At 48.8% G+C, this 12,774-nt stretch overlaps 1 protein-coding gene across 1 annotated transcript in view; it reads right to left on the bottom strand.

Moving 5' to 3' along the window:
• The window catches only part of TTL (tubulin tyrosine ligase), a 36,465-nt gene extending 29,967 nt beyond the window's left edge, over positions 1 to 6,498 (bottom strand). Inside the window, exons 1-2 of the mRNA XM_030837371.3 lie at positions 6,185 to 6,498; positions 2,750 to 2,828 (exon numbers count right to left, since the gene is read on the bottom strand). Of these exons, the coding sequence (XP_030693231.1) occupies positions 2,750 to 2,828; positions 6,185 to 6,341 (236 nt within the window). The 5' untranslated portion in view covers positions 6,342 to 6,498. The remainder of the gene's footprint in view (positions 1 to 2,749; positions 2,829 to 6,184) is intronic.
• Positions 6,499 to 12,774: the final 6,276 nt, after the last annotated feature.

Raw genomic sequence — 12,774 nt, 5'->3', positions numbered from 1 at the left:
AAAAAGAATATATCCCATTAGTTGTTTTTAATATTAATTACATGACATTTTGGATTTATTTGGTTAAATAAAATACATTATTAAAATAAATTGTACCGGTTTCTTTGCACTCAATTTAATGGGGCTACTAAGCAATTTAAAATGCCACATGTGGCCAGCATTCTATTTCTGTTGGCCAGCGCTGGTCTGCAGAATGCCCTTCATCTGAAGCCCTCATTTCCTGTACAGAACCCAGTCCAGTTTCTACCGGAAATCTCTAGCGTTTGTTCCCTTTCCAAAAAAGGCCCATTTGGGAAGCAGCCACAAATGGAGGTTTAGTCGCATCGCACACGAGATGTGAGAAACACTAACAAGAGGAAAAGAAAGCTCGAATCAGGGCCAGGAGGACAGCCCTTGAGCACTCTGAGACTATGGCCATGGGGCCCTGATGAATTTCTAAAGCTCCTGGAAGTGACAGGCATGACAGACTGTACAGGGTCCAGCATGGAACCCCATCAAGGCCCTGGGAACCTCGAGGGATGCCCAGGCACACTGCCCACGGGGCCCATTTGTACAGAGGAGAACCGTCCTGGCTCGACACTAACTGCTACGGCCACGGGCAACCTGGCTGTCTTCTCTGACTGCCACCTGAGGTGACATTTTTTTAACTTTCTGGAGCTCTTTTGAGCCATACAAACTATGGGAGAGAGACAAAATGACAAAGGTAATCATTCCCTCCTGGAATGACTACAGTCCCTTGCAGGACACCTGAGAGAACGAAGGAAGCTTATGAGAATGATGACAACCCCTAGTCTGCATAAGTCACGTCGTCATTTATAAGGTGTCATGACAGACAACGCTGCGTGCTGCAGAACAGCAAAGGGCAGGTGTGATCACCTCCCTCCCCACAGACTCTGAGTGGTACCGTCCAAGGTCACAGAGGTCCGGATACCTATTCAGACCTGCTCACGACTCCAGCTCTGTACTCTCTTCACCCTATTATAGCTGCCAAGTATGCAAATATAGAGAACATTACTTTTTACAGCACCCTCTGCTTTCTACTTCAAAAACAGAATTCAACCTCTATCTTTAGGAAAAAAAATCATCATAGAATAAAGAATGAGTAAGCATTTTATAAAAATTTCCAAATGGGGCTTCTCCGGTGGCGCAGTGGTTGAGAACCTGTCTGCCAATGCAGGGGACACGGGTTCGAGCCCTGGTCTGGGAAGATCCCACATGCCGCGGAGCAACTAGGCCCGTGAGCCACAATTACTGAGCCTGCGCGTCTGGAGCCTGTGCTCCGCAACAAGAGAGGCCGCGACAGTGAGAGGCCCGTGCACCGCGATGAAGAGTGGCCCCCGCTTGCCGCAACTAGAGAAAGCCCTCGCACAGAAACGAAGACCCAACACAGCCAAAAATAAATAAAATTTAAAAAAAAAATTTCTAAATGGACAATCTGGATGAATAATCGTGTGCTGCTTCTAGTTCTGCTGAAACAACTGTTTGCACTCTAAATGTGAAAATATGTAAGACTTCAGAAAGCCTCGTTCTCCTTCAGGACAGCTGGTAAATCATGAAAATCCGTCACAGGAAGAAGTGGATACATAAGTTAGTGGGGGCAGTGAGTGAACAAAAAGGTGGAAATATTCCTACCAGCACTCAAACTAGTGAACAGCTAGAGAGCCCGGAAAGCTGTGTGACTGGGGAAAAGAGCCTTTGCTTTGGGTCAAGTCTTCTAGTGTCTTCTTACCTAAATGATTCGTTTGGCTACACACACATGTTCACAAGCCACTGTGGAGGGAATGCTGGAGACCTGATTTGGGGGGCCACACCCACCTTTCATTTATACAGTGTGAACTCTGACACGCGCATTATTCCGGGCATTTCTGTAAAGTAACTCAACTAATCCTCACAACAACCCTGAGGTAGGTGCTATTATCATCCTCGTTTCACAGAAAAGGAAACTAAGGCATAGCGTCAAACGCTCACTCTGTGTCACCGTGCTACACGCTTTACGTCCATCACAACCTCTTTAGGAGGGAGGCACCGAGGCTTAGAGGGATCAGAACATTCGCCCAAGCTGCTAAGAGCTGAAATTAAAACCCAAGCTGCTGATCCTAGATCTTATCACTGTATAAGGCTGCTTCCTTCCGCCTTATGACACGGTTCTTTCGGCACCTGGCTGCAAGCCCACTGCTCAGAGGTGGGTGGTGCGGTAGACACCGGTATATTCTGCCCAGGTGTCCCTTCTGAGGGACCCCTGGCTGCTGAGCTTTGGCTGCCAGGGGCTTAGGCGCGCCTCTTCTCCGGGGACCAGCCCGTGCCTAGAAGCGCTGGGGAAGCTGTGTCCCGCCCAAAGCCGGTGGCTGGGCGACGTCAGAGTAGAGAACGTGGAGGGGCTGTTCACTGCTGCTCCATGGAGTCAGGCAGAGGCGAGACTTCAGCTGAAATCACCTCCTCGCTTCACGTCTTCCCCAGATGCCCTGCCCTTGGTTCTCAGCGCGTTTCTCCTGCAAGCCCTCCCCTTATAAATCACTTCCGCCAGAAGCCCTGTCTCAGGCTCTGCTTCTAGGGAGCCTCAACTTAAGGGACAGACAGGCACGTATGGCCAAGTTTGGACTGGGACTAAAAGCTGATCTTTGCTGGCTTTTTAAATAAAAGTGTCTTCTCCCTTTAAAGACGACCTCACACTTTTGCTTAAGTGCTTCAGGATGAAAGCCCAAAAGGTTCAGGTGAAAAGTGGAAAACACGGGTCGTAAAGAACACTTACTTCACTAAAGAAGCTTTGCGACACAGTTTGTCAGCTCCCCTGTAGTAATTCACCAACTGCATCAGGCCAGGCTCGTGACCTGTGAAGGGAAGAAGAGGCTCAGAAGGGGAACAGACAATTTCTCAAGTGGGAAATGACAATGTCAACACCAGCACACAGGAGGGAGAGCAGGGTCACGCTTAGCTTGTCATTCTCCCCTTTCAGGACTGGGTGTTGGAAAGGGAGCGATTCAGTGGCCCGGCCCCTCTACGCCCCTTTGCTCAGCGTCTCACTGGCAATTCTCACCCTCCCCACAGTGGCTATTATGATACCGCCATCGTAGGTCTGCCAAAGACCACTGCTGCCTCTGTTTTTTCTTCTTTGGGTGGGAGAGTATTTTCTATTTCGCCTCTCCTGGATCCCCACTGCACTGCACACATGGCTTAACACATATGGAGTTAGTCATCTCTGTACAGTAAGGACTTAAACAGTTAGGCTTTTGATGTTGCTACCCTTGCTTTCTACAGTCATCAAGGAAGGTAGGAGAACTACGATCCTGCTGTTCTCAAGCATGTCTCCCTGTGCAAGATTCTAGGAGGGCCACTAGATGCTCCAAGAGGCCGTGTCTGTAAATTCAGAAGCCCTGAGGATGTTCTGTGCGTCCTCTCACAGGGAAACACATTTTCCATAGATTGTACTGCATGCCCCCTCCTCTTTAAAATTAGGGCAAAAGGATACAAATAAAAACAAAAGCCTCAATTAAAAAACAATTTATTATAGTATAGTTGACTTACAATACTGTGTTAGTTTCAGATGTACAGCAAAGTGATTCAGTTATACATATATATATTTCAGATTCTTTTCCATTATAGGTTATCACAAGATACTGAATATAGTTCCCTGTGCTATCCAGTAAATCCTTTTTGTTTATTTTTTAAGTAGTAGTGTGCATCTGTTAGTCTCATACTCCTAATTTATCCCTCCCCCCCCTTCCCCTTTGGCAACCATAAGTTTGTTTTCCATGTGTGTGTCTGTTTCTGTTTTGTAAATAAATTAATTTGTACTATTTTTTAGATTCAACATATAAGTGATATCATATATTTATCCTTCTCTGTCTGACTTACTTCACTGAGTATGATAATCTCTATAAAAGCCTCAATTTATGTTTAACATCTTAACAAAATGCAGTTTTCAGCAACACAAAGTAGAACCCAACAATGGGAGCTTGAACTGAAGATGCCAGAGGTAAGAATAATTCATCTGAGAACAGCATACAATCAAATAAAAAGTTTCAGGCGCTAACTAGCTCTCACCATCTCCCTGGACAGATGGACTGGTTCACACCTGAACTACCCACCTTCACATCACCAAGGCAGCAGCATTCCTTGGCCTTTATCCGCTGGGCCATCTCCTTGGGTTTCGAACTGTGTGAAAGGTAAATATCCTTAACAATGAAGGCATATTATAACCATCTGGTTGTGGGATGCTGGTTTTTTTGTTTTGTTTTTCTTTTTGTTTTTTCTTCTTCTTTGTTTTTTAAGATGCTAACCTTTTAAAAAATGTTTATTTTATTGAAGTATGGGGGGGGTTTGGCTGACATTCTTTTTAGAATTTTTCTTTTTTTAAATTTTATATTGGACTATAGTTGAGTTACACTGTTGTGTTAGTTTCTGGTATACAGCAAAGTGATCCGGTTATACATATGTAATAGTTTGCATCTGCTAATCCCAAACTCCCAATCGGATGCTGTTTTCTTTCCCATAAAAAGCAAATGTTCCCTGAGCAGTTGCTGACTTCATGGTACCTGCTTAGGATTCGGACCTTCTAGGACTCTGCTCCTAACCCTAATCCTACACCCTAGTCCTGAGCCCCACAGCAACGCCGATCACCCCTGCAAAGAGCCGTTTTTGTCAGTTTTTAATTTTAGGATTCCACCTAAGCTCTTTCAGCTGGGCACTGACCAGTCCAAAGAGGAAAGTCAGGCAGGCAGGGGAGCAGACAGAGCAAGGAGGAAATAAACGTTCTCAACTGTAAGCAGGTTTTCTTCTTTCAGGGAAGATATTCTTCTCGCTGAGGGCTTCCTGGGGAGACAGTTTAACAAAAGGGAATCAATCTCCAGGCCCATTCTCTGTATTCGAAGGTTTCTGGGGGTTGGAATCAGCCCTTCCATGGAGTCCCCAACACACATCATAAATTTGTATAACAATAAAAAGTTGTCCATGGTCTCATTTCAAAGAAAAAATATCAGGAAGACTAGCCTGAAACCCCCTTCATTCCTCAAATCATTACAATTCTACAGGCTCCCACCCAACTGTGCTCTGTCAGCTCACCAAGGGCTAGTCAGTTCCAAATGGCTATTTTCAGTCTTTGCCTATTCAACCTCTCCAACCCGCTGACCACACCTATTTCTAAAAACTGTCTCCTCTCCTGGACATACAACTGTTCTCTCTGGGATGCCCTCCAAGGCAGAGATGACTTTTCCTCATTATTTTCTCCCCTTCTATCTTTGGCAGTACGATGGGGTGCCCACCCCAGGGGAATTTTGGCAGGGCACACGGCGACCCTGAGTGAGGCTGCAATTCCGGATGACTATGCAGGGAGGAGAGGCCGTGAGACTATGTGCAGGTCAGTGGGATGTAAATGGCAATGATCTGCACAACTTCTGGATTACGTCATCTAAAAAGGAGCCGTTGGTCCTCTCCTTCCCCCTGCCTCTTCCTACAGGGGAAGATGTAGGCATGGGGGCGCCAGCTTCAACCGTGTCAATGAAGGGAACTCCCTCGGAGACAGTAGGGCAGAGAAACCTGGGTCACGTAAAATCTGCATTCAATGCGCAAGTGTGAAAACGTGTTCTTTGGTGAAACTAAGGGAAGGTCTAAAATCAGACACCCTTCCGCCCTTCCCCGGGCTGGGCTCACTGCTGAAGCTCCCGTTTTCGCAATCCAGAGGTCTTTTCCAAATCCCCTGCCGCTTTATCTGAGCCTTCGGGGAGCTGAATCCTCAGGGTTTTCAACACACACAAGCTCCCCTCCCGAGCCAACACAGACAGGGCGGAATCCCCCGTGGAGGAAATTTGCAAGATGGTCAGCCGCCGGCTCCGCGGAGCCTCGCCCCGCCCGGCGATCTGCCCAGCCGACCTGCCCGATTTGGGGGCGTCAGGACCGGGGAATCCGGGGAACGCGCGGCATTGGCTCCCCGCTCCCGAGGCCGACGCCCCCGGGGCTGCAGGGCCGGGTCATTGTCAGGAGGCAGCCGCCGTCCCGGGGGCCCGCACCGACACTCCCGCCCCGAATTCGATTTGGGACCCGAGAAGGCATGAAAAACGACGGCCTTAGCCCTTTAGGGATGCATTTTTTTATCCGCCCGAGGAACGACAGAGTGGAAGGTTTCTGACCTTAAGACAAAAGCGCTCGTTCTACCGGGAGGAGCGGGAGGGCGCGAAACGGGGAAGCTCACCCAGTCTCCCAAAGGGCAGCCGGTTCCTTTCTCCCAGCATCAGGTTGAACCTGGGGTTGTCCCGCCGCAGCCTCTTCCAGTGGCCGGTGGCGAGCAGCAGCCGGGAGACCTCGGCGTAGACGCTGCTGTTCTCGTCGCGCACCACGAAGGTGTACATGGCGAAGGGCCGCGCGACCGGGCCGCCCCGGCAGCCGCCGCAGGAACCAGCCGGCCAGGCGGCGGCTCAGCGTAGGAACCGCCCGGGCGCCAGCCGGGATCTGGCCCCGCCGACCCCGCCCGCACGCTCCGGCCGCGCCGCCGCGCCCGGCCCCCGCGCAGCTAGGGTTCCCCTGGCGGCCCGCGCCCGGGTGCCCGCGCGTCGGCCCGAGCGGCGAGCGCAGCCCGGACGCCGCGCCCACCGCCGGCGCAGCCCCGCCTCCGGCCCGTGATTCCGCGCGGCCAGCCCGGCGGCGGGCGGGGGGGGAGTCTGTGCGCCCGTGGCGCGCCCCGCACCCTCCCTGAGCCGGCTGCCGGCGGCGGAGGATGCGGGGGCTGGAGGAGGGGCGCGCGGCTTAAGCTGCAGCCTCGGGAGCCGGTCCCCAGAGGGACCGGAGGGTGGGGCAGTCCTCCCGAGCCCAGGGTCACTGCTGGGGGCGGAGGGGGGCGGCGGTGCCAGCGGAAGATCCCTTTCTAGGGGGCTTGCTCCGGTAGCTTCCCACCCACTATTTCAAAGGGACGTTTTATGGATAAAACCAAAAAGTTCTGCGGCCCCATCCTGCGTCCAAGATGCGCTTCTTTGGCTTTCCTGCTTAAAGACGGCGGAGAACCAGAAGCGTTCCGGTGGCTGTTGGTTTCCCTTTGGGTCGAATGCTCCTTTCACCTGCTGAGACCTCCTGCGTGGCACACAGCCAGGGGGTGACTTCAGATTCCGCCGGGCGCTTGCACACAAGCTCTGGGGAGCCCTGGACTCCGCCCTGCGGTTTACCGGCGTTGGGTCACTCGCTTTCTCGTCTCCGGAACGATTTCCCCTTTCGAGTGTGTGCGTGGCGGGGTTCTTGAAAGCCCCTTCGGCCCTGATCTCACTCTGACTTCCTTTTAGGAAACGATTTTTGGTCCATTTGAGGGACAGAGAAAGGACTCTATCAGATTTCCCGTAAACTTCCTACACTTCCGCATGAGATAGCCGCATCAGCCACACGCCTCATATCTTTTACTCTTTAGAGAAAGAGCATCCTGGGACGTCTCCCCGTCCTGCTCTCCCTGTGCTCATGGTGTCTAATTAGCATATCGTAAAGGCGCTCTCCTCTCTCCCATTTTGCCCACGTTCCCAGCGGCGAGTACTCGCTTATTCTACGCCCAAGCCTCCAGCTCGGCAACCGCTGGAGGGAAGCTCGCTCAGAGGAGGAATGCGGCAGACTCAGGAGTGCCGGGTTGGTTACATTTCCCACCCCCCCCAACCCCGCCCCCAGCACTCAGACATCCAGGAGGAATAAGAGTTGGTAGAGGGTTTCCCTGGTGGCGCAGTGGTTGAGAGTCCTCCTGCCGATGCAGGGGACACGGGTTCGTGCCCCGATCCGGGAAGATCCCACATGCCGCGGAGCGGCTGGGCCCGTGAGCCATGGCCACTGAGCCTGTGCTCCGCCACGGGAGAGGCCACAACGGTGAGAGGCCCGCATACCGCAAAAAAAAAAAAAAAAAAAAAGTTGGTAGATAGTTCTCCAGCTTCCTCACCCCTCCAGTGAACGAACCGGCAGGGAGGCATATATCCTACACCCTACTTCGAGGTCATCTGCAGAAGCGTTCCCGTTGTCCACAGCTTGTAACCCGCTCATTCACGCACCTTCTCTTGTTGGAGTCCTTCCTTTTCCTGGTTTACTATACCACGTCTCTTGGGATCACTTCCCAAATAAACTACTTGCTCTCAAATCCCTGTACCAGGGCCCCCTTTTTGGGGAACTCAGGCCCAGACATTGTAGCTGCTTCTCTTCACAGCCAGTCATCCCGGAAGTGACACCCACTTTCATCGTGCCCCCCACCCCCGTCCTCTTCACTCACTCAATCCTCCTGCATCACCCACTCACCCCGGCAAGCTGGCTTCTCTCTCTGCCACTCCGCAGCCACGGATGTCATTAGGAACATCAGCGACCTCTGAATTTCCAAATCCAGTAGTACTTCTCTCCTTTTTCTCACCTACACTTTGCAGTGAACATCTTTTTTGTTTGTTTTAGTTCTTGTACAGCACCCCTTTTCTTAAGAATAGAATCCATCTTTCCCCTTGGAGTCCATTTTATGTGATTCTGTTGGGATTGACACTGACCATTCTGGACACAGGAAAATGAATATCTTGGCCCAACAGGACTACTCCACCCCGTTTGCCATCGTGATTGGAGAAACATGGGAGAGTGATCCAAATTTGGCGAATCTGATTCTCTCCGGGATTTTTCTACCTGAGCTATGGAGAAAGACTCTCTTTTTTCCCCCAACTGGAGTTGCTTAGCTGGAAGATGGTGTGGGACAGCGTGCAGCTCTCTTGCTATCTTACAGAGGGAACACCCTGTCTGAGAATTCAGCTTCCCATGCTCCTTTGCATTAGGCCTGGCCATGTGGATACATAAGTATCTTCATTTACTACATGTAAATGAAGTACTGTGCATGTCTTCCTAGTCTGGACCTTAGAATTTGCACTTGCCTTCTCCTTCTTCTCTTGGAGGCAGGATACACAGTCAATAACAATAGTGGGACAAAACGTTGTAAGACATTTACCAAAACTCGTTATATGCTGCGTTATAAGGTAAGCCTCGACAAATTTCAAAGGACTGATATAATTTTGAGCGCTTTCTCTGACTGCAGTGGAATCAAGCTGCTTGGACATCAGGTAAAACCCTTCAGTAGCCCATGAGTCAACGAAGAAATCGCAACAGTATGAAAAAAAATTTTTTAACTGAATGGTAATAAAGATGTGGTGTATCAAAACTGGTAGAACGCAGACTGAAGCTGTGCTTAAATGGAAATTTACATTCTACAGAACATATGTTAGAAAAAGAAGAAAGACTGAAAATCAATTATCTAAGCTTTCATCTCTATTGTCATCTGTTTCATCTATGAAAAGAATATCAAATCAAATCCAAAGTAAGTGGAAGGGAAGAAACCAAGGAAATAGAAAACGGAACAGTTTTTGAGAATTGACAAGGCAATTCTAAAATTTACACGGTAATGCAAAGGACCAAGAATAGCAAAGACAATCTTGACCAAGAAAGTTGGAGGACTTAACACTACCAGATATCAAGAACTGTAAAATTATAATATTTAAGTACAAAGCTATAGTAATTACGAAACTATGATTTTGGTACAAGGAGAAACAAATAGACCAATGGAAAGAACCTATGCATATACAGTCACTTTGTTTATAACAAAGGCAACATTGCACATCAATAGGAGAAAGGATGGACTTTTCAATAAATGGAGCTGGGTCAATGGATATGCACTTGGAAAACAAAATTAATCTTGACCTCTACCACACACAAAAATCAGTTGCAAAAAGAAAAATATTAGTTGCAGATTCATTGTGATATAATGCATCTAAATGTGAAAAGTGAGGCAATAAACCTGCTTGAGGAAAACAGAAAGAAGAAAAATATTTATGATCTTCCGCTAGATAAAGATTTCTCAAAGCAGACACAAAAATCTCTATGAATAAAGGAAAAAACTGATAAAATGGCAACCTTAAAATTATGAACTTTTATTCATCAGAAGACATCATCAAGAGAATAAAAAGGAAAACAAGAGAGTAGAATATGTCTGATGCGTGTGTGCGCGTGTGTACATACACATATGTATCTGACAAAGGCCTCATAGCTGAGATATACAAGGAATTACAAATCAATAATTTAAAAAACTGAGGGGAATCCCCTGGCAGTCCAGTGGTTAGGACTTCACGTTTTTCACTGCCAAGGGTGCAGGTTCAGTCCCTGGTTGGGGAACTAAGATCCCACAAGCCACGCACGTGGCACAGCCAAACAAACAAACAAGAAACTGGTAAGCCAATTAACAAAAGAATTGTTCTGGATAGTCTAAGGGACAACCCAAGAGGTAAGCCCTCAGAAAAGAGAAAATTGGAAGAAAAGTCACCCTGAGAAACTAAAAAAGGAATATATTTGGCTAAAAAGCAGGCCCACATACACCTAATAGTTGTAGGGCAAGAGTACAAAGGGAAGCCATATGTCTAAATACTTTGAAGTTATAAACGAGCTGATAAGCTGCTAAACAATATGTCTATCTTCCTACCTTACAAATATACATTTACGAGAATGACCTGGAAGATCAGGATTTTAATAATTTTCAGACTCACAGGAGTTCCATGCCAGACCTTGGTAATACTGGAAGGGATGACCCTGGCCCCTGTCCATGGCCCGCCCCCTTGACTCCATCCTACACTGTGAGGGGTTGGTTTTGCATCATGCGCGGGGACTCCGTAGCCAGGAAATTCAAGCTCCGCCCACTCACCCAGCACCTCCCACAAACAGCTGCCTTTTGGCCACCTCTCAGGCCTAGAGGCGCACACACCAGCCATGCCATTGACTCTTCAGAGAATGGACTCAGGGAAGAAGCCTGTATAGGCCCAGGCCATGAGCTGGGCTATTTGGACAGTGAAGCATCAGGTTCTCAGGTACCCAGAATAGTCTAGAAAGGGGGAAGGTTATAGTCTTGGGGTGCCCATATCCCCTTGACCTCACAGATGTCTCACTCATAGGGAGGGACGTGGCTAGAATAGGGCCAGACTTGGAGCCTCTAAAGAAGGACTTTTCTTACATAGACCTTAGATTGATGCTCCTAAGATACAAGCTGCAAAATCCTGAACTACCCTTTCCCCTCTGCTCTTTGTGTCTCCTACTTGGACACCAAACAACTCAAAACTGTCTGTCTCTGACACTACCGCAATCATTCCACGCTTCGGTTACTACACCTGCCTCTGGCTGCTCTTCTTGCTTTCGCCCCTCTACCTCCCCTCTTCCCTGAACATCATTATCAGGTTAATCTTTCAAAAACACAGCGTTCATCACGTCTATCCACCCATCAAAAACTGCAGTGGCTCATTGAAGTCAGCATCCTCAGTTTCAAATTCATAGCCTTTCATTAAGTCTTCCCATTGGATCTTCCCTGCCGTGTTACCCACACTCTTTCATCCAAAGTCTTTGAAGTGCCCTGATCATCATCAAGGTCAAATGAAAGTCTGTTTCATTGTTGAGTGTGTATTAACCCTCCCTAAATGGATGGACCATATACCACATGGATCATAAAGTCCCTATTAATCAAAACATTTAATGAGCCAGAGTTTTGTATCTCACAATCGTGCTGAGTAAAATAAGACTTACTATTTCTTTAGCCTGAGGTCTCGGTAGCTCTTAAGCACTTTGCAGGTAGAACTGCCATACCCTTCAGTGGAGCCCTTGACCCCCTCCTTTAGGAAGGCCTGTCACACTCTTCTGCCCCCAGAGAACCGGAATCGCGGTTCTCAAGATGCTATGCACGTGATGTTACACTCACTGGATAATTCTTTTTTTTTTTTTTTGGCCACACCACATGACTTTCGGGATCTTACTTCCCCGACCAGGGATGGAACCCAGGCCAGGGCAGTGAAAGTGCCGAGTGCTAACCTCTGGACCGCCAGGGAACTTCCCTTAATATTCTTTGAAGAAAGAAAGAAAAAAAAAAAAATCTAATTGTGAACACGTGATGGGAGATTTTTTTTTTCTCCCAATTAGGATGTTAAACAATAAAATGAAATGCTTTCACGTACCGGAAGAGTTTACTTGCGAAAGCTCCTTTTGCCTTTCTTTGACAGATTGATTGCAGCAAACTCTTCCTGCATAGCATGCTGTACAAACATGGACCACATAGGTCTTTTCTTTTTTTTTTTTTTTTGCGGTACTCAGGCCTCTCACTATTGTGGCCTCTCTCGTTGCGGAGCACAGGCTCCGGACGCGCAGGCTCAGCGGCCATGGCTCACGGGCCCAGCCGCTCCGTGGCATGTGGGATCTTCCCGGGCTGGGGCACGAACCTGTGTCCCCTGCATCGGCAGGAGGACTCTCAATGACTGTGCCACCAGGGAAGCCCTCACATAGATCTTTTTTATGTAAGGTTTCTCCCCAGTCTCTCCCTGTCCGCTTCGTCCATCCCAGGGCTGCCCACGCTTCCACAAAAGTAGATGTGGCCTGAGTCGGAAACACCAGTTTTTCCCTCTGGTGTTTCCTTCTCCTGCATGTCTCATACTACTCCACACTCACACCAAACACTTCACTTCTGACATTTCTGGTCACCAAGTGTGTGGAGGTTTTCCATACCCCAAGCGATTCTCTGTGGCCACCAACAGGTCCACCCAGTCCTGACACTACCCCATGGTAGCGTCAGATCCCACAGGTTAAGCGCTCAGGTCCACAAGACTGCCTCCACCACCACAGCACACACTTCCAGCGCCAGCCTCAAGCCCAGGTTGTCATCTGTGCTTCTGACCAGTGGGCTGTAGGTCAGAGGATCCAATGGACTTCTTCCTTGGGTTTGATTCATTTGCTAGGGCGGCTCACAGAACTCAGAGAGACACGTTTATCAGTTTA

Source organism: Globicephala melas, chromosome 12 (assembly GCF_963455315.2).
Source record: "Globicephala melas chromosome 12, mGloMel1.2, whole genome shotgun sequence".
Lineage (NCBI taxonomy): Eukaryota > Metazoa > Chordata > Mammalia > Artiodactyla > Delphinidae > Globicephala > Globicephala melas.
This window is presented reverse-complemented; position numbering and strand designations above follow the sequence as displayed.